This window comes from Callorhinchus milii, unplaced genomic scaffold (assembly GCF_018977255.1).
Source record: "Callorhinchus milii isolate IMCB2004 unplaced genomic scaffold, IMCB_Cmil_1.0 Scaffold4, whole genome shotgun sequence".
NCBI classification, from domain to species: Eukaryota; Metazoa; Chordata; class Chondrichthyes; order Chimaeriformes; family Callorhinchidae; genus Callorhinchus; species Callorhinchus milii.
Window position 1 is genome coordinate 73,646,873 of NW_024704745.1, and position 21,150 is coordinate 73,668,022.

At 40.6% G+C, this 21,150-nt stretch overlaps 1 protein-coding gene and 1 non-coding gene across 2 annotated transcripts; both read right to left on the minus strand.

Annotated features, from left to right (window-relative positions):
- Positions 1-3,766: 3,766 nt before the first annotated feature.
- Positions 3,767-21,113, minus strand: proser1 (proline and serine rich 1). The gene is made up of 12 exons (XM_042334428.1): positions 20,702-21,113; positions 18,093-18,158; positions 17,705-17,773; positions 17,406-17,500; positions 16,750-16,843; positions 15,393-15,503; positions 14,537-14,620; positions 12,869-12,947; positions 11,561-11,644; positions 8,697-9,111; positions 5,432-7,034; positions 3,767-4,533 (listed from the first exon to the last, which is right to left on the minus strand). Exons 1-12 carry the CDS (start codon positions 20,744-20,746, stop codon positions 4,408-4,410), a joined length of 2,871 nt encoding a protein of 956 aa, XP_042190362.1. The 5' UTR covers positions 20,747-21,113; the 3' UTR covers positions 3,767-4,407.
- Positions 19,304-19,375, minus strand: trnat-cgu. Its single transcript has one exon. It is a non-coding gene; the product is annotated as a tRNA-Thr (tRNA).
- Positions 21,114-21,150: the final 37 nt, after the last annotated feature.

Consider the following 21,150-nt stretch of genomic DNA (forward strand, 5'->3'; position numbering starts at 1 on the left):
TGAACTCATCCAGGCCCTGATGTCTGCCAGACAAGCTGATAGAACATCGGTGAACCTGGAGTTGCAGCTGGAGGAGGCAAAGTAGATTTGTGTCGCCTCCGCATACATGTGGAAGTTTACCACGTGTCTGCGGATGACATCGCCCAGAGGGAGCATATAGATGAGAAACTTTAAACAATAATTGAGACAGAATATAAAAACTATCAACATTGATCTCTGAAGAATGCATTTTAAAAACCTGGGGGAGTGGGGGATAAATTAACAGGTCTCTAATATTTCAGAAAACACAAACCGTGTTACACACAATATGTACACAGCTACCATGATTACACTTGCTAAATTCTACATACATTTCCAGTTTGTCTTTTGTTTATTCAGCTTCTGATTGTTTAATCTTAATCAACTATTCGATGGAAGCCTGGTGGTCCGTTATTTGAATGCGTTTGTTTGCTTAAGAGGTTTACACTTTAAATGAAATCAGCAGCGACACATTAGACTGGTTGCCGATTGCTCAAAGGGGAAAGCAGAATATATTTTTATTTGGTAAATAATTTTGAAACAGTGTCAAATGAATTGGATGAAAAGCTTGAAATCTGCCCGCCCCACTTCTAGGCTAACACATTATAGAATGGCTAGTTGGGCAACATACATGAGGGGAGCTACCACCCGAGAATGAGTCAGTCCCTTAAAATCAGCAAAACAATTGGAGAGGCAGGGAGTAAAAATGTTGGATCCAGTTTGAATAATAACTAAGCACTGTTGCAATTTGTATCTGTACAATTATTAAAAATCCCACCTTTGTGTATTAACATACATTTCCTTCAAGCTCTCGGACACGAATTGCAAAATATTTTAAAATCAGCAACATTAAACACAAATAAACATGTCCCATTTAATGAGAAACAGATTGTGTCTCTGACTACCATACAAAAATCAGTGCGATTGCAATTCTAAATCTTTTTATTAAGAGTAAAAATATCTAAAACAAGGACCAGCATAATATGAGACAACACAGCATCTATTAGTAATTTTCCTAAAGCATTATTCTTAATGTTTCATTATCTCACTAAAAGTCCAGTCTTGTATCAAGAATAAAATGGACAATATACATAACAAATGGAATGGGTGGATTACAGATATACAAAGGGCACCTTGATTGTAGGATTGGACGCGTCAATTCAGGATCGCACACTGTAATTTTTCCCTTGACCATCTGTTGCTTTGCATCATATACTGTATAAAAGGTAACTTATTCTTTATTGCCTATGAATTCAAAGGTTAAGTTGAAGACATAGCTGAAGTGGTCAGCAAAGAAAAAGTGACTGATTTTGCAACAACAAGGAACCAAATGTGATGTGTACAATTACAAAACTAATAGGCATATTCTGACATGATTGTGCAGTTTGCCAAGACAAACGTGCACACAAAACTAAGAGCTAAAGTAGCTTGCATATATTATACTTGGGATAAAATTCATTTTAACTGACAAGCACAGAGAACATTTTAGAAGTAATGAATTTTATCCTCACAATTCATTTATGATAAAATTTCAAAAAGCGATGATACAGGACTGAAGTTTTCTGAAAGTGCCTCCATGAGCATTATCGTGCACCCGCATTATTTGTGTATTATTAAAAAGAATGTTAAAGATGCAGGTTTGTTTTATAAGCTTTTCAGCTTAACCCTTAAAAAAATATTTTAAAGTTGGTACTATTCCATCATACCAACACATATCAAAACCCTAGACTGTTAAATTATAATGACTACAGATTGATTAAGATAAATTTTACCAGCTTACTTTGAACTGTACAACACTAGTGGAGAACATGTATAACTTCAATATCGTATCACAGCAGAAGCCTCCTGTTGGAACACCTACGTGACAAACAGAATAAGTCATATGGTCCACTATTCAATATTCCAGGAAGTATTTTTTAAAATCTATAAAAGTAGCCAGCATAAGAAACCCAGGCCTTAATGGGAAACTCAGAAAAATAACAATAAATATCAGCGAGGCAGCAGGAGAGCCTGGGATATAAGGTACAAAAATCATTTTCTGGGTTGTAAAGGCTGGATATTTTCTCATAAATAATCCCACTTTAATTACTAAAAATGTGCCACCATTCCAACATCCAGCCACCCACCTACTGTCGTATTGTAATTTTTTGTTCCTATGCTAGCTAACTTTATAGCCTATTTGAAGGAAATGGTAATTCAGTCCCAATCTGATCAACCTCCGTAGAGTTTGCAATATAAAGCGAGGTTTGGCCCCTCAGTACAGCATGGATTCAACTTCACCTTCAGAGATGAAAGAAAGTGATCTAATGCAAGACTCCTACCAATTGAACATTTAAATATTTTGCTTTCCAAAACTAATACATTTCCTCTTTAGTCCACGCTTATTACTTATTTCATCATTATAATTCATTACACTGTTAAATACAGATTATGATTTAAAACGTGATTATAATCTCATAAAGAAAACTCAAATACTCAAAGGACTTATCTGTACAACTTCAAGTATTTGGAGAGGAGAAAATCGATTTTTAAAAATGGTAAAAGGCTTCACAGCTAAAACACAACAAACATTGCAACATTTACACTTATCCATTTATGTGCACGTTTTATCTCAGTTGATTAATACCAGTGTTCTTTTCATTGGTCAACCATTATATTTTGGATTTTTTTAAAAAATTACATGCAATTCTTTAAGCTCTTCTGAATAGATTCATCTCCGGGTGGTGCATTCAAGTATATTTGGCAATTATTTTTTTCCACCACACTGATATGATAAAAACTAAAAGGTAAGAGATCAATACTAAACAAGTCAATCTTTGCAGTAGTTGCTTGAAGATGCATCATGATCAATTTTCATTAAACTAGCCAGACTCGGTAGAAATCGTAAACCAATTATAAACTGCAGAAGTCAATGTGAGACAACAAGAGTAAAATAGAGACTGCGTCTAACAACCCAGGATGTAGACAGTAGAGTGGAGCTGATGAGCTATCTAATAGTAATTTACAATCCCATATATTAATATAGATTTGTTTAGGAAGAAGTGATACTGTAATTTGCCATCATCATTGGAGATAACCATACATGCTGATGAGGATTGTTAAACCTTGCCATAAGGGGAAGAATAGTCATCACAACAATGCCACCGATTATAATATACATTTGGGCAGTGAATGAGTGAAGTGCAAAAGTTATTCATCAATAACCCAAATGTGCCATATGGTTAATAAATACTTAAGAGAGAATAATTGGTACAATACTGCCACCAGCATATCATTCTGCCTACCCAGTGAATCGGTGAAAGAATACAGCATATTAATTTAATGCACCACTGTCACCAATTGGTTAGTGCCCGGCCCATTGCAATATTGTGATCAAATGCGTAATGTGTTCTGAGGTCACTAAATTAATGAACTGTGTTCTATCCCGCCTTACACAAGTAACATGCCACCTGTTCAGTGAGTGAAATGCTCCCAAGCAAAGCTTGGATGACCTATTGGATCTTATTTAAACCATCAAACTTTTTTTAAACCGAGTCCAGTGTCCTGACCTTGATGGCCCTTCCTCATAACTGATTCCAGCTGTTGATTACCGTCTGTGCTAAGAAAATACTTCCTTATTTATATCCTAAATCATTCACAACCTTAAACCTGCCTCCTTATTCTGGTAAAGCAACTTACACATAATAATCCTTGCATTTGGTACAGCGCCTTCTCATCTTGTTGAGACATCTTAAAAGTGCTTTACAGGATATACTGTAAAGTGGATTGACTATATATTTTGTGGGAAAACTTGGGGATCAACATTCTTGCTTTCTCCTGAACCATCTCTAGGGCCTGGATGTGACCATGCTGGGCAGATACTGAGTGTCTTTACATTTACTAAGATTCAGACTCCAACTTTAACCCTTCCATAACTAGAAAAAATAAGTACTAGCAACAGTGCTAAGAACAAATAAGAGTAAAGTATAGCGATAAAAGCAAAGTAACAAGCTGAAAATAAATGAAAATACAGTTAATACTCCATACAATAGAAGAAGAATATGGGAATCCACAGATATGCATACACCCGTGGATTCCCATGCTCTTGTCTAACCTGCTCACTAGTTTACTGAAAAGGACCATTATGGCAGAACAAGTTATCCAGCATTACAAATGCAAGATTGTTTCACTCTCAATTCCTTATCTTTGGACTTTCTTTACCAGAGAAATAGGTATCGATTAATTCACCAACATGTACTGTCCATAGTGCTCCGGGACGCTAGCCTGCGTGAAGGGTGCTATATAAATGCAAGTTGTTGTTGCTGAATGATCAATCAAAGAACTAGGTAAATTCACTGAGTCAGCTTCATTTCTCAAGCTTTGTAGATGCCCATAAATGTGGTTTGTTATTCACTGCCATCCCAGTTGAGAAGGTAAGCCAGGTTGCAGGGAATATGGGGTTCCTGGTGCAGCTGGATAGCATGCAAAACCATTGCCCTGAGCTGGAAAACTGTCCATAGTTGCAGCCGAATGTGCCTGAACAAAGGATCAAAGACATGCAATTACTATAATTAATCAGAGAACTCGAAGTTATCAGATTCTTTACCAAGTGTTCTTACTTCTCTTGACAATGATCTTTTCTATTTTCCCTTTGAACTTTTAAATTATTCAGTAGAAGTTTTATAAGACACCCATGTCTCGTTACATCATAAGGTCTGACCTGGGCCAATAGAAAAGTGCGACTGCAAATTTTCTGTGGAATACACTATAAACTCCCTCCGCTACACACACTCCTCTTCCACTACACATATACACCCTGGTCCGCTACAAACCTGTAAAAACAGCCTCCACCCACAGCTGATGGCTAGTTACTCGACACCACTACTATGGACAGAGTGGCTCCGGACACACATGCACTCTGCGAGTAGGAAATGAGCTTTGCTCACCCCAAGGCCCCGCTGTTGTGATTGTTTGTGTCTCTCTCTCTCCTCTGTACTTGTGTGTGAGTGTGTGTCTGTCTGTGTGTCTCTAATTTCTGGCAAGTATTTCCGCAATTTTCTATTGGCCCTGGTATTTGTAGTCAAGTAACATCAGGAAAATCATTGGAAACATGCCAATCTAACTGGTCTCCAGTACAGAAGTTAACCAACACTATCCTACCACACCTTTGCAATGTTTTCAAGAGAAATGGATCAAACGGGTCCCATCCATCTACACTTTCATTATATGAGCAAAACTTTACCAAAAAGATGAAGATGGAAAATATTAAAATTGGAGCATGACCAGGAAAAAAACAAGTTTGACTCTACAGCTTAGTACCTTTGTGATGAACTTACTCATTGAATATTTTCCACAATGAGCACTTATATTATTACAAGCTCTATTTCTCAGTCACCACAGAAGCAAAATAAAATAGGGCCTCATTTCATCTCACCTGTAGTAATGCTGACTGTACAGCTACAGAAGACTGCAATCCAGATAGAGATGCTGCACCAATGGTGGTCTGAAAGCCTGGTAAAGATGAAGGACCCACAGCAGATTGGAGACCAGGAAGAGACACAGTGCCCATAGCAGACTGCAGGCCAGGCAGAGAGGTGGTACCTGCAGTTGACTGGAGACCAGAAAATGAAGCCGTACTCACAGTGGGCTGGAGACCAGGGAGTGACGGACTACCCACTGCAGACTGAAGTCCAGGTAAAGAGGCAGCACCTAAAGCAGATTGAAGAACAGGCAGAGACGAAGCAGCAGCCATGGCAGACTCCAGACCAGGCAGAGACGAAGCAGCCACAGCAGACTGGAAACTAGAAAGGGATCCAGCAGCTGTAGTAGACTGCATCACAGGTAAAGAGGCAACAGAATGAAGCCCAGAAAAAGACCCAGGAGACTGCAATCCAGTGAGAGAAATAGCAGCAGATTGGGCTCCAGCAGCAGACTGGGCTCCAGTAACAGACTCAGTATCAGCCAGAAGGGTTCCAGTAGCAGGCTGGGGATCAGCTTGAAGTGATGCAGCAACAGGCTGGGCTGCAGTCAGAGAGGCTCCAGCAACTGACTGGGATTCAGCGAAAGAAGCTACAGCAGCAGACTGACCTCCAACATGAGGGCCTGCACCAGGAGCTGACTGAATTCCAGCAAGTGATTCTGCATTTCCCCCATTAGATTGGAGCTGAGAGAGAGGGGAAGTATCTGCAGCAGACTGGACAAGAGAAGCAGCAACAGACTGGAGTCCAGAAACAGAGGAAACTGACTGAAATCCAGACATTGATGCAGCAATCATGCCAGCCTGAAGTGCAGACAGAGACACAGTGGCCCCTTCAGAAGACTGAAGTCTGGCCAATGCTACAGCAGCCTCTGACGACTGAAATCTAGCCATTGTAGCAGCCTCTGAAGACTGAAGTCTGGCCAATGTTGCAGCCGCTTCTGAAGACTGAAACCCAGCTAATGTTCCAGCAGTTACAAGAGACTGAAGACCAGGCAGGTTTGAAACGGTCATTCCAGCCTGAAGTGCAGACAGAGATGCAGTGGCTCCAGAAGACTGAAGTCTAATCAATGTTGCAGCAGCCTCTGAAGATTGAAGTCTAGCCAATGTTGCAGCAGCCTCTGACGATTGAAGTCTAGCCAAAGTTGCAGCAGCCTCTGATGATTGAAGTCTAGCCAAAGTTGCAGCAGCCTCTGACGATTGAAGTCTAGCCAAAGTTGCAGCAGCCTCTGAAGATTGAAGTCCAGCTAATGTTCCAGCAGTTGCAATGGGTTGAAGTCCAGGCAGAGTTGTAGCACTCATTCCAGTCTGCATTGCAGACAAAGATGCATTAGCCCCAGAAGATTGAATTCCACCCAAAGTTACAGCATTTGCAACAGACTGAATTCCATGTAGATTTGAGGATGTCATTCCAGCTTGCAGTGCAGGTAGAGATGCGGGAGATATGGACTGATTCTGGGTAAACATGGATATTCCTGGGAAAGATACAAGACTTGGAAAGGAGGTGGTCACTGATGAAGATGTGCCAGACGTGGGACATTGCTGATAGCCTGAAGTTGAACTGAAACGATTAAAATAAAAAGAAATTACTCAAAAAGCTAAGTAAATAATCCTTGCATTTGGTATAGCTTATTAGTACATCGTCAAGATACCTAAAGAGCTTCACTTGATTTATTGTAACTGTGTATTTTAGGCAAATGTGGCAGCCAATTTGCACACAGAAATGCCCAACAAATGGCCATGAACTCAATTTTTTTTTTAAATCTAGGGGATTATTAGCCAAAGCACAAAGAGAAATTCTATTCTCTTTTTGAGTAGTGCCATGGGCTCTGCTGGTACCTCTAACCCAGCACCGCATTAGAGTACGAGTCTAGACTGTGAGTTCAAAGTTCCGATGTAGGGATTTAACCAACAATCTTCCGACTCAGAGGTGAGATTCAGTCATTGACTCAGAGAGAGCCAGACTGCCATAACAACAAATTACATTTGAAAAGCGCCTTTCACATCAGGAGGACGTCCCAAGGAACTGGACAGACAGGGATCTTCACCAGAGCTGGTGGTGGGATCAGGAGGTGTGGAGGGCACGGAGGGTAGGATTAGGAGGGTGACCAAAGGCACAATCAAAGAGGGGGGTCTTGAGACAGATCTTGATGGGAGGCAGGGGAGAGGGCAAGGTGGATGGCCTGTGGGATGGATTTCCAGACGGTGGGGGCAGAGAGACTGAAGGCCTGCCCGCCAATGGTGGGTTAAGTCTGAGGATGTGAAGCAGGCTGGAGCCCGCTGAGGGGAGAGGTTGGAGGTTCTCTTTGACCGAGCCTTCAGCTCCCCTCTCGACTCTCTTCCCCCTCCTCGCTCCCTCCCTTCCCTCCCCTCACCCTGACCATTCCCCCCTCCTCGCTCCCTCCCTTCCCTCCCCTCACCCTGACCATTTCCCCCCTGCTCGGGTCATGACCCAACTGTGCAGCGCCTTGGGACGTCCTCCTGACGTGAAAGGCGCTTTATAAATGGAATCTTGTTGTTGTTGTTGTTGGAAGGGGTTAGAAGGTCACAAAGATAAGGCGGAGCAAAGCCGTGGAGGGCTTTGAAGGTGAGGACCAGGATCTTGAATTGTATCTTCTGAGTGATGGGAAGCCAGTGGAGTCGTGCGAGGATGGGGGTGATAGGATCACAGAACCTAGTGCTGGAGAGGACACAGCTGCAGGTTTCTGGATTATCTGCAGCATGTGAAGGTAGGAGTTGGGGAGGCCGACAATCAGTGAATTTGCAATTTAAACTGCCAAAATCCCAAAGGCAATGCATTCTAAAACTATATGAGAAAGAACTAGTTACTATAATCTGATATTAACCACCCTTTTACTGAAGATAGTTTTCGACAGATGAAAAGGAACCAAAATTCTTCATGGTCAAAATTTTAAAATTAGAACAGTATGAATTTTAAAAATTGTTAAATTCAATCTTAATTCTGAAGGCAGTTTTCCAAAGTTTTTTTTAAAAACTTCAGAAAGTTTCCAATTAATAATAAATTTAAGAATCCATAAATATGGAATCTATTTGAAATTTCCCCAAATCCCACCATCTTAAATTTTAAGACCTGTCTTAAGCAAAGACTGAAAATTATTACTAGTAATATGGATATGATCCACATTAAGAATGTAGCCATTTATTATATGTTTTTATTTGCAATATTTCACAATGGTTGTACAGAATAAAAGAATGGACTTACCCAGTGTGTTGTATCATAACAGGGCTACAGTTCGCATTGCTAAACCCTGGAGTGACTGTGCCCATATTTCCTGATGTTACATCGCCATGAGGCTGCGATACATGGTGTACCATTGATGCCATGCTTGTAGGGGTCTGGCATCCAGGGTAGGGAGGGGGTGCAGGGGTGCCAGAAGGTGTGGTTGAAGAAGGATGAGCTGAGAAAACAGACGGTACTGGAGTGGATGTGCCAAGCCTCGAAAAGACTGGAGTATTTGGTGCAGAAGGAAAAGCCATAGGATTGACTGGTGATTGTGTAGGGGCTGCGGCAGGTGTTGAAGGAGCTGATGGGTAGGAGCCGTGTGGCGAGAATGGAGCTGAATGTAAATTTGGAGCAGGTGAGTTGTAACCCAGTTGGCTGGGAGGTCTGGAATAAGCTGAATAGAAGAAAAAGAGAAGCTTCTTTCAATCAAAGCATGAAATATTGATAATAGTATACACTGCCTTCCTTTAGTTTCTTTCTTTTACCATTCTTTTCTAATCTCAGGAATACAAGGAAAACCATGAAATCATTCAGTCACCAGATTTTAAAACACAATAGATAAATAGGAACGTACTGCTATTGTAATTGTTTGAATCCGACAAGCAGAACGATATCCCCGCCCACCCAAATTCTGGATACTATTTAAGCCGAAAGTTTACTGTGCTTCAATTTTCCTTCCCTGTATAGTATTATTCATCCCGTCGAACCTGTTCCACCAGTTTACAAGATCTTTGGCAAATCTTTTAATGTCCTGCCCTTTCGCAGTATCTACCTGGGGTAGAGTGTCCCACATCCTATCTGTTGTGACCTCAGTTGTTTTGGTTCTGATTTTAAGGTTATGCCTCAACTCCCCCTGTAAGAGATCCCTCTACCAGAGGGAAGAGTTGTCCACTATCTAACCTGTCAGTTCCTTTCATTATTAAATATCTGCATCAAATCACCTCTTCCATATATATATATATAAAAAAAACAATAATAATATAATCATTCAATCCACAACTGTTTTTGGGGCACTGCTGTGCGTAATTCGCAGCCACATTTTGCTCACAAAATAGACAATTAACTTTACAGTATATTCTGTGAAGCACTTTGAGACGTCTCGAAGACGTGATAAGGCACTATATCAAATGCAAAGATTATTATAATATATATAACCCCAGATTTGCATCATAGCTCAATCATTTCAACTCAGGTATTGACATAATGAATCATCGCTAGAAACATCATCTAATCTAAGATCAGCTGCCAAAAATTGAACACAACACTCCAACTGAGGTCTGTCCAGCTCTCTAACTGGAGCATGCTAGCACCCACTTTTATACTCCAGATCTTTTTTGTTTGTGGCAGAGAATATTGCAATCACCTGTACAAAAGAAAATTCTCTTTCTGACCCCCAACCACCACCCCCCCACAACCCCATTCCCACAAAATACAGTCAATTCACTTTACAGCATATCCTGTGAAGTGCCTTGGGGCATCCTCCTGACATGAAAGGCACTAAACAAATGTAATTTTGTTATTGTTGTTATTGTCAGTCGGAAGATAATATATCATGAAACAAAATTAAGAATGATTTAAAGAAAATTCGTTAAATCATCTATCACTATGCCAATTAATAAAAAATTCTAGAGGGTAAAATTCAGAACTGCACATTAAGTGATCATTTCTCACCCACTATTTTCTCTGCCCTCTTATTCGTCCCCTTAGAACTGAGCAGGCCACAGAGATCTCTAACAGCCATTCCAATCTTTCTACATGGTTGACCCATCAAGAGTCATGAGCAGGGAGGTAAGGAACCTCTTTTCAGCAAAGATGTAATTTCCTTAGGTCATCTAGCATAGTTGGTGAAACTTGTCTCTTGGGAAAGCTAAAGCGAATCAGCAATTCCAACAAAGGTCTCTGAGTTAGAGGTCTGATGCTTTTAGGCTACAGATATTTAGACATGTGAAACTTGATGTGGAGTTCTGTAGTTTAGAGGTTAGCACACTCATCTCACAAGCAAGAAGACTTGGGTTCAATTCCCGGGCAAAGCGAAACATTGGGCAAGATTCCTTAGTCCACACGCCTATTTACTTAGCAGTAAGTAGGAACGTAGTTTGTTATTCGATTGGCAGATCGCTTTTCCGGGAATAATCCCTTCAAAAAATGTTTTTTTTTTAAATGATTTGGTCACTCAATCTACAACTGTTTGCTGTGCGCAATTGGATGCTGCGTTTCACCCAGAAAATATACAGTCAATTCACTTTACAAGTGCATTCTGTGAAGCGCTTTGATACATCTCAAAGATGTGATAAGGTGCTAATCAAATGCAAGTAATATTATTCACTTGAATATAAAATGGGCATTAAAAATGTTTCACATTTTCCAGTTAAAGAAAAATACTTAAATTGTAGGTAAAAATTCTATGCCTAGTGGTTAAAGGCAATGTAGCACTAAAGCACAAATAACAGATCATAGAATTGATTCTAAGCCTTTCTCTTTCACACACACATACACATTAGCTGGGAGGATGCTGCAAGTTACCTTAGTGTTCTAGGACTAGACTTCCTCTTGAACTCTCATAGGCTATAAAGCTTGCTATATCTCACTACCCGCTGATGTCAAAAAGAGCCATATGCTAGTAAGTGTCAGCCCTTTAGGAGAGGAAGGGAGAAAAGGAAGATTTTTTCTAACAAGAAACTGTTCAAATATTCAATATTTGTAGCTCAGTGATAAACTACAATAGTTATCAATAAATAGCCATCTAAGTGCCTTTACATGAAACAGTTTGAATATCTGCCCCTTTAGTTTTTCGATGTAATGTATGTAATGAGAGGCTGTACATTGTCAAAAGTTGTCCTGACCTTGTTGAGGAGCATAGGAAGGTGGTGGTACAGCAGAAGCCATGTAACCTCCCATTGGGACCAGACCAGCATTGTTATATGCACCTTAAGAAAACAAATAAAAATGGCTTGTAATAGACAATAAAACAGACTTTTTTTTTTGCATCAGATTCAAGAGGCATATTTTACATCATCATTCACAAGTCATAATAATAATCTTTGCATTTGATATAGCACTGTTCACGTTTTCTCAAAGCGCTTCACAGAATATACTGTAAAGTGAATTGATTGTATATTTTGTGGGCGAAACGCAGTAGCCAATCGCACACAGCAGTGTCCCAACAAAGGAGGGGAAGGGGGGTGACCGATGGCATGGTCGAAGAGGAGGGTTTTGAAGCGGGAATTGAAGGAGGCTAAGGAGGAGGTTAGGCGGAGTAATTGGGGAATTGAATTCCAGAGTTTGGGGGCAGAATGGCTGAGGGCTTTCCCGCCAATGGTGGGACGGGTGGGTCAGGGGACGTGGAGCAGGCCGGAGCCGGCTGAGCAGAAGGAGCGGGCGGGTTGGTAAGGGGTTAGGAGGTCGCAGAGGTAGGCGAGGCCATGGAGGCCTTTGTAGGTGAGGACCAGGATCTTGAACTGGATCCTCTGAATGACAGGGAGCCAATGGAGTCGGGCGAGAATAGGGGAGATGGGGTCACGGAGTTTGGTACAGGAGAGGACACTGGCTGCAGAATTCTGGATTATCTGCAGCCTGTGGAGGGAGGAGTTGGGAAGCCCAACAAGCAGGTCCTTTGCACAGTCGAGCCTGGAGGTGATGAAGGCATGAACAAGAGTTTCAGTGGCCTGAGGGGTGAGGTAGAGGCAGAGTCGGGTGATGTTACGGAGGTGAGGGAAGGCAGAGCGGGTCATGGCTTGGATGTGGGGAAGAAAAGACAGTTGAGGGTCGAACAAGATACCTAGGTTCCTAGCTTGGTGAGTTGTAGTGTGCAACTCGCTTGCAAGGCGAGTGCTCTAACCACTGAGCTACAGGACTCCATGTTCTATATGCAAAACACATTTTCAGGCATAAAAGGTTTCTAAAGTACTTTTCCAAATGAATAACAAGCAACTTTGAAAGACTTAAACACAAAGCTATTGTGAGCACCAGATGTTTTCATTTCCACGCACGTGTGCACACACACACACATTTATTCTTATTTACAGTTTGCAGGCAAAACCCAGCATGCTTATTCTCATATAATTTTCTGTTGTATCAACCTTTGGCATTGCATTATAGCCCAGCTCACTAAAGTAAACCAAAACGAAGGAAAATGCAAATAAAAGTCTTACTTGGTGCAATAGTTGCATGTGGCTGGCAGGGAGGTATAGGGTAAGGGACAGGTTTATGAGGATTGTATGATTTTGGAGCCTAAATGAAATTGAAAGGAAAATTAAGTATAATACACAACCAATTCCTTTGATAGATTAAAACTGTAAGAATAACGATTCACTTAAATTGATAATTTTTAAAGACAATATTATGCAAAATAACGTGGAAAATATGATTAAAGATCATAATATTTCAATTAAGTGCCTAAACTAAAGATAAATGTTAACCTAAATGGCACTAAACAGTCTTAAGAACCAAAAGATTTTCCTGCAGAATTAGAACAGGATGTTGCAGTACATTTATAAATTAATTTAGTTAATCTGCGACATAAGTTTAATAGATTTCCTGACACAATCTTTCAATACAACAGTATAAACCAGATGTGTTGAACTGAAACCTAAACATTGAACTAACCCCAACGAAATAACATTAGCATTCAATCAATTACAACTTTCATCTGAGCTCCGGGAGATGCAGTGGACTAGCTTCTTCTGGCCCATTTGCAAAATCAGGATCAAGTAGTGAAATAGATCTGTGGCAAACATAGGAAGTTGCTGAGGGGAGGGAGGGCTCCGGCCTATACTGACCTTCTCTAAGCCCCCTGGAGGCACAGGTAGCTTCACAGTGGGCATATCTATTTGCCAAGGCCCCTCACGAGGACCTAGATTAAGCAGCTAGTTCGGAGTAAGCCTGATAAGCAGATAAGTTGCCCTGTAAAGGTCCTACCACAACCCTGAAGGCAGATGTCCACCAGATAGCTGATGAAACTCTGAACCCTGGGTCAACAGCCGCTGGAAGGCGTTACCCGGAATCCGTATTCGTGAACCTGCGTTTGTACATTCAGCGCCTGGAACCAACCTTGATTGGCTTGCAATGGGAAGGGATGAGCATCCGAGCTAGGGACAGGAAGATGGTAGCAATGATCTCACGCATTTCATGCTGAGCTGTGTTGCTCATCAGGAAACTTGCAGGTAGTTCCTGGTACCTACAATTCACCTGGTGAGGGCTCAAACTTGTCAGATGTCAAATGACCAATTAGTGACTATCCTCCTTGGGCAGCGGGTCGGGGAAAAGAGAGGGAGGTAAGTGGGGATTCCTTGCAGCTGAATTGACTCCAAGATTAGACTGCATTTTATTATAAAAATGCTAAACTGATGTATTCCTTGGTTAGAATTGTTTCAACTTTCTTTAAATGTATTGGGCCCCAGCCCCACCAGATTACAATTATGCCTCTCATGTTGTAACATATTCTCAACAACTTGTATTTATTTAGCACACATTACACAACAGAGCGCTGAACTTTCTGGAACTCCCTCTTCAATCCCTCCATATTGCTTCCCCTTTCTCAGTCTTCAAATCATACCTGAAGACCTTCCTCAACTGTGCCTCAGTTACCTTCTCTCTTGGCATCAAACCACACCACTGTTAAGCACTCGGAGATGCTTCTCACGTGAAGGGTGCTTTATAAATGCAAGTAGTTGTTGTTGAACAAAGCAAATAAATAACCAGAAAGAACTACATTTCAAAGAGCCACCATGCAAAAAACGTAAGTTTGAGAACCAGAATGAGGATTTATATAATCTATGTGTCTAACATTGTTATGCTAGGAATTTTGCCACCAAGCTTACTGGTTTAGAAGGTCCAAGGATGCAGGTTGCAATCCCTTTGCCACCACTGTAGGCATCTTCATTTTCTTTTTTAACCGAAAGAACCTGGCACAAAAATATTTTGTTAGCATTTCCTTTTTATAAACAGACGCATACAACGTAGAATGCTGCGTTACGGGACTAATGATCGATCCCTTTGTCTTTCTTCACACGACTTGGCAGTACACATCATACAAAAATCTCTCTCAGGCAGGCATTTGCAAATGCAACTGAGAATAAATCAATAGAAATAGATCAACAGCAACTGGAATCACTATCTCTTTCCACAGGGAAGCATCAGGCTTGCACTCGGTATCTTTCTTGCTGCAGAGATAAGATGGGGAATTCTGTATGCATAGGACCAGAAGCATGAAACATGCTCTCCTGCTCTACCGTAAAGCAAAGTAGAACTTCATCGGTCCTGAAAATTTTGATAGCCGAGATGGAAACAAGAGTTGTAGTATTACTTGAGAAAGATGCAAATTGACTAGTCATTACCCCAATTAGCAATATGTCTGTTCCGCTATGACTCTTAGTCTTTTGAGAGGGAAAAAGTTACAAGCTTAAAGCCATTATATTTGTCTTCAACACAAAACAAGAGGACGCAGACTTAGTGTTACAAAGGGCAATTTGAGAACAGACCCCAGGAAGTTTCTTTTTTACCCAGAGTGTAATGTTGCCAGGAAAGGTGGTTGAGGCAGTACAACAGACACATTAAAACTTGAAACTGTGACAGGAGGACAGTAGTGTGTGTTCTAGAAGAACAAGATAAGATGAGCTGAAGGGCTTTTTTTCATCCAAAGCAATCTTGTCAACTGTCAAAGAAAATCATACTTACAGCTAACAATCCATTTAATACACTGGGTTTACCCTTTGGGTAGGGATTTCCTGGGATCATTCCACATGATGTTATCATGGCAAGAGGAGCCTTACAGCCAACCTTGGAAGCCTGGTACAACAAGAATTAGGATACGAACAGAGAAACTCAAGCTATATATTTCACGTAGAGGAAGCAACATTGCAATTACAACATTCAGATAGTACATCACGTTCAATTTCATGGATAGGCTAATCACTTAAGATGCATCCTGAAGAAAAAAAGCTTTTGGAAAAACAAATAATAAAATTAAGTAATATAATTACTTAAGTAAAATTAAGTAATATAACTTAAATTTTTAGATAGAACAATTGTGACAGAGAAATATATAAACTTCACAGAGGTAACTGCTTGTTGGTAGGTTTACCAACCTTGGTGGCAAGTAGACATTCTTACGGTTGCTAAATTTTAATGACAGAGAATAAACCATATGCTAAACTCCATTATTCTTACGCCAATAATAAATGTAATATTTCTGTATTTGATTAGTGTCTTTCACATCAGGAAGACATTTCGAAGCACTTCACAGGGTATACTGTAAAGTGTGGTGACTGTGTATTTTGTAGACGAATGCAACAACCAATTTGCACACTGTAATGTCCCACAAACAGCCATGAAGTGAATGGCCAATTTTATTTGGGGGATTGTTGGCCAAGACAGTGGGACAAACTCCATTCCCTTTTAGTGCCATGCGATCTTAAACATCCATCTGACAAGGTCAATGAGACCTCGTTTAACATTTCATCTGAGACCTCTGACAATGCAGTGCTCTCCCAACAGTGCACAGTGTCCAAGTGTCAGCCTAGGTATAAAATGTGAATTCAAAGTACCAACGTGGGACTTGAACCCACAACTTTCCCACTTCAAGTAAAGAGTGCTATCAATTGAGCCATGCTGCTACCAGTAAGGGAATATTTTAGTATTTCTTCACAAACATTTGTTCATTTGAAAATAAACGGTTTATATTTTTCCTACAACAATCTCATCAGTTTGAAAATGTATAAATGCTTACTTCCCCCCCAATGTTAAATGATCAGTTGATAAATGCACTGCTTTGTGTTGAAATGAGCTACACACAGCATCAACCCATATAAAAGAGGGTGACAGGAGCTGACTGATGAACTTGGATAATCGTTAGGTCACTTTGTAAATGGCTCGGTACACTTGATATTAGTCCACAGTAGATATCACCTACATGATGCATCTAGTTTTAAACAATATAAAGATTCAGGAAGACATCAACTGTTATATAATTATAACTGCAAATCATTCAATGGATAAGGTCAAAAATATTGCTGCAATAAAATTGAAAGTTAACCTGATCAAGAATTCGTTTGCATCGCTTCTTTTCTGGTAAATATACACGGAACATATCTTCAATGGGACGATAATTATGAGGATCAATGATATTCCTACCAGGAAAAAATATTTATTAATCATGTTTGTAATGTCTACCAAAACTATTATCCCAACAGAACACGTTATTATTTGAAAGAAATACTTGTATTTTTACAGTTCTTTATCATATCAAAATGCTTCAAAACACTTTCCAGTAATTACTATCAAGTGCAGTGACTATCTGTAGTCAAATGCAGCAGCCATTTTGCACACATCAAAGTCCTATAAACAACTTGAACCCAATTGTTATTCCCCTTTACCGCTATAATTCAAAGTCCACAAACTAAATCTGAGGTTCTTATAGCTGAATTTGGAGCCAAATTGAAGGACCTTTAATATCATAAGGAATTGGGAAAATAAATGGCTATTCAACATTTCTAACTTGTCTGTTTTGCAAGTCAGGAATCAGCTGTAACAGACCATTTTATGGTTCAGAATATAGTAGCAATAAAGATAATATTTGCATAGAGCCCTGAAACATTACTATTTTAGAGAATGATACAGGGCCTTACTGATGGGAAAACATGAACTGTGGCAAGGAAAGTACATATTATAGTAAAATGATGATATACTTACAATGCTATTAGCTCCAAGGCAATGAGTCTATCTTTACTGAACGTGAGGCAATTGAGGATACTTATTACTTTAGAAACGTGGATAGCTACCATTTTCTGGAAAAAGAAAATGAAGCAAGATAAGTGGTATTGGCCTATTTAATAAAAATTGATCATTAACACTCAATTTAATTAAATTGTCTAAAGATCAGCAGCATACCTTACACTGCAATAAACTTTAAACCTTATCTGATCACACATTTCTGAAAAACAAGTCATTTAACAGTAACCAACATAGGCAAAGATGTTTGTAATACTTACATGCTGTAGAGCTTTAAGTGCTTTCAACTGAGGCTCTGCCCAAGAAAAATACTTCAGGAGTTCAGCTACCTGCAAGAAAGGTTTTGATTCAATTCTATAGCAACTCAAACAAACATGCAACACTGACTTTTCTTCCTCTATCATTTTTTTTTGAAAAAACACAGGAAGAGAATCACTGTTATTGTTATTACTATTCAATAACCCATTTAATAAATACTAATATTTTCAATCTTTCCCAGCCACAATTTTTTAAAGACATCATAGAACTTCAATTTGATTTACAAACAGTTCCATGCAGAGCACAATACCTTCCAGGCTAGGGTTTAAAGAAACGGTGCCTTAGGTCTAGGATGTGGCATTTCATTTTATACATATTAAAAGACAATACCTGTTCACTTGAGAAATATCCATGTACATATTCAACAGCCTTTAGTTTATGCTCAGTCAGAACACCCTGAATGGAAACAAAGAAAATACATGATATTTAGTTTTAACACTCATTTTCACAAAACATGGCTACTGGCTTGCAATGCAACAGGTGCAGTTTCTGCTGAATCATGAAATTTATAATGGGATTTTTGCTTTTTAGCATTGGTTTTAATTTAACTTCTTTTAAAATTTTCTTTAATTTCTTTTTATCAAACAATATATCAAAATGCAACAGTGAATACCATCAGCTAAACAATAACATTACTGAGGCTTTGTTTAAAGGCTTTCTTTAACCTCCTTTTAGCCTGGTAAAACAATTTCACAAATATTGCCTCTTCAAGTGAAACATAAAGTAACACTGGAGGTAACAATATATTTATTGATAAATAAGTATCTGTAATTAAAACTACCCCATAATTTATAAGGTTATCCAATATTTTTAAAAATGTTGTCTACAAAATACAGTCACCACACTCCACAGCAGATCCTGTGTAGCACTTTCAAATGTCCTCAGAATGTGAAAGGTACTGTTTCAAAATCAAGGATTATTATTATTATCACTAGGCATTTCAACAGCCTGGTTAAGACAATACCTGTTCACTTGATTATTGGTTTAACCTGAGTTAAGATGGCAATGTAGGATTTCACAAAAGACAGCAAAAAGCTAGGGGTAAAGATATTTTGACATCAAATTTCTTAACATATTCAAGACTGAGATTGATAGATTTTTAAAAACTAAAGGGATTAAGGGATATGGGGATAGGGCAGTTAAATGGAATTAGGTTAGAAGATCAGCCATGATCTTATTAAATGGCGGTCCGGGCTCAAGGGGCCGAATGGCCTACTTCTGTTCCTATTTCTTATGTTCTTAAATTTAAATAAGAAAGCACTATATCAATAATAATCCTTGCATAGCTCCTTATCACGTCTTCAAGATGTCTCAAAGTGCTTCACAGAATATACTGTAAAGTGAATTGACTGTATATTTTGTGGCAGCCAATTGCGCACAGGGGTGTCCCACAAATAGTCATGGATTGAGTGACCAAATTATTATTATTATTTTTTGAAGGAGTTATTACCCCCTGTATAGGGTAGGCTAATCGCCAAAAAAATCGACTATTTAGTGTTGGTAAACAGAGGAGTGTGGATTAAGGAAACTTGCCCAATGTTTTGCCCTGCCGGGAATCGAACCCAGGTCTCTCACTTACGAGGCTAGTGCTCTAACCACTGAGCTACAGGACTCCATTTCTGGAAACTCTGTTAAACACCTGCTTCAAAAACTACACAGAGATGCAATAAAGTTGACAAACAGCAGTGAATGGTTAGAAGAGTTTCTGTTAACAAAATTTACTTACCACCTTAGGGGTTGCAGTATAACAACAAATAACAGATTTACATTTGTATTGTACCTTTCACATCAGGAGGACATAACAAAGCACTGGATAGTCAAGGGTTTGCACCTGAACTGGGGGTTGGAATCGAAAGGGGTGGAGGGCAAGAGGGGTGTGGATGTGGGAAGATGACCGAAGGTACAGTCAAAGAGGCAGGTTTCAAGACGGGCAGCAGAGGGTGTTAATTGTGCTGGAAGAACTATGATAGTGAGGTTGGCCAACAGGGATCCTTTCTCTCCTAAAGAGAAGCTTGATGGGGAGGGACTGTTATAGGGATGTTTACAATTATAAAGGGTTTGAGCAATGTGTTTGTATTGTTGAGATCACAGAACCCCAGCCAGTTTCAGCTGGGGCTGCTCTCACTACTGCCATCAGACAGTTGTGGGTTCAGGCCCCACACCAGGTCTATAAATTCAGTTTTGGCTGACACTCGAATACAGTGCTGGAGGCTGCACTGACAGAGGTGCCCTCAACAACATCAACAACTTGCATTTACGATAACACACTTCACGCGGGGTAGTGCCCCAAAGTGCTTCACAATGGTGGAGTCTGACAATTCCTTTGAGTTGAGATGTTAAAGTATCCCATGGCCCTAAGCAAAGAGTTTCTTCTGGTATCAGATGCAATTAGTGATTGACTTCACAGTGGTTTGTGAGGACACTGTTCTACCAAATTGGCCATCGCATTTGACTTACAAGTACAGTATAGCACTTTGGGACGTCCTCATGTCAGCACTTTGGGACATCCTCATGATGCAAAAGGCAGTGCATTAAAATCAAAGATGATTATTATTTGCTTATTACTCAAACAGCCACCGGTGTTCATTGAAGCTTGGAGAACCGGCGATCGAGCATTCAACTAAACAACAAAATTACATTTGTGTAGCGCCTTTCACGTCGAGAGAACGTCCTGGACAGTTAAGTGTCCCGGACCCGACCTGGGGGTCGGGATCGTGGAGGGCGGGGGAAGAGTGACCGAAGGCACGGTCGAAGAGGAGGGTCTTGAGACCGGTCTTGAAGGAGGCGAGGGCGGGGAGGGGGCGAGGCGGAGGGACCATGGGATGGAAAGTGGCTGAAGGCCACCCCCACCAATGGTGGGGCGGGCGGGGGATTATTATTATTATTGTTATCATCATAACTCCCTGTAACACTTGGCCTCTATTATCCGTCTCCTTTACCTTCCTGACTTCATCCAGAACAATTGCAAACGCCTTGTTATCCATGTTGTTTGCGGGTTGGATTGGAGGGGAGAGAGAGAGAGAGAGAGAGAGTTAATGTCGGTTTCGGGCTCCTCTTGGGGATGGATTACGGTGGCGTCGAGCTTTCCTCTCCCCCCGCGGGGTTCGGGTTGGTATCTGTCACAAAGAGAGCCTCACGAACACACTCCACGACGGAGGCCTCCCTCCCTCCTTCCTTCCTTCCTTCCTCCCCGCGGCCGACAGCGGGCCCTGCACGCCACCCCCTCCTTCTCCTCCAGCCGACGCCGCTCTAACGGGGGGCGGGAAACCGCCGGCTAACGGAAATAACGTCATCCAGTTCAAAAACCAGGCGCTCGAGCCCAGCTCGCGACCGTCAGCAAACCGGTCGCTCGGACCTCCGCGGGCGCAGGGGCTGGGCCTGAACTACC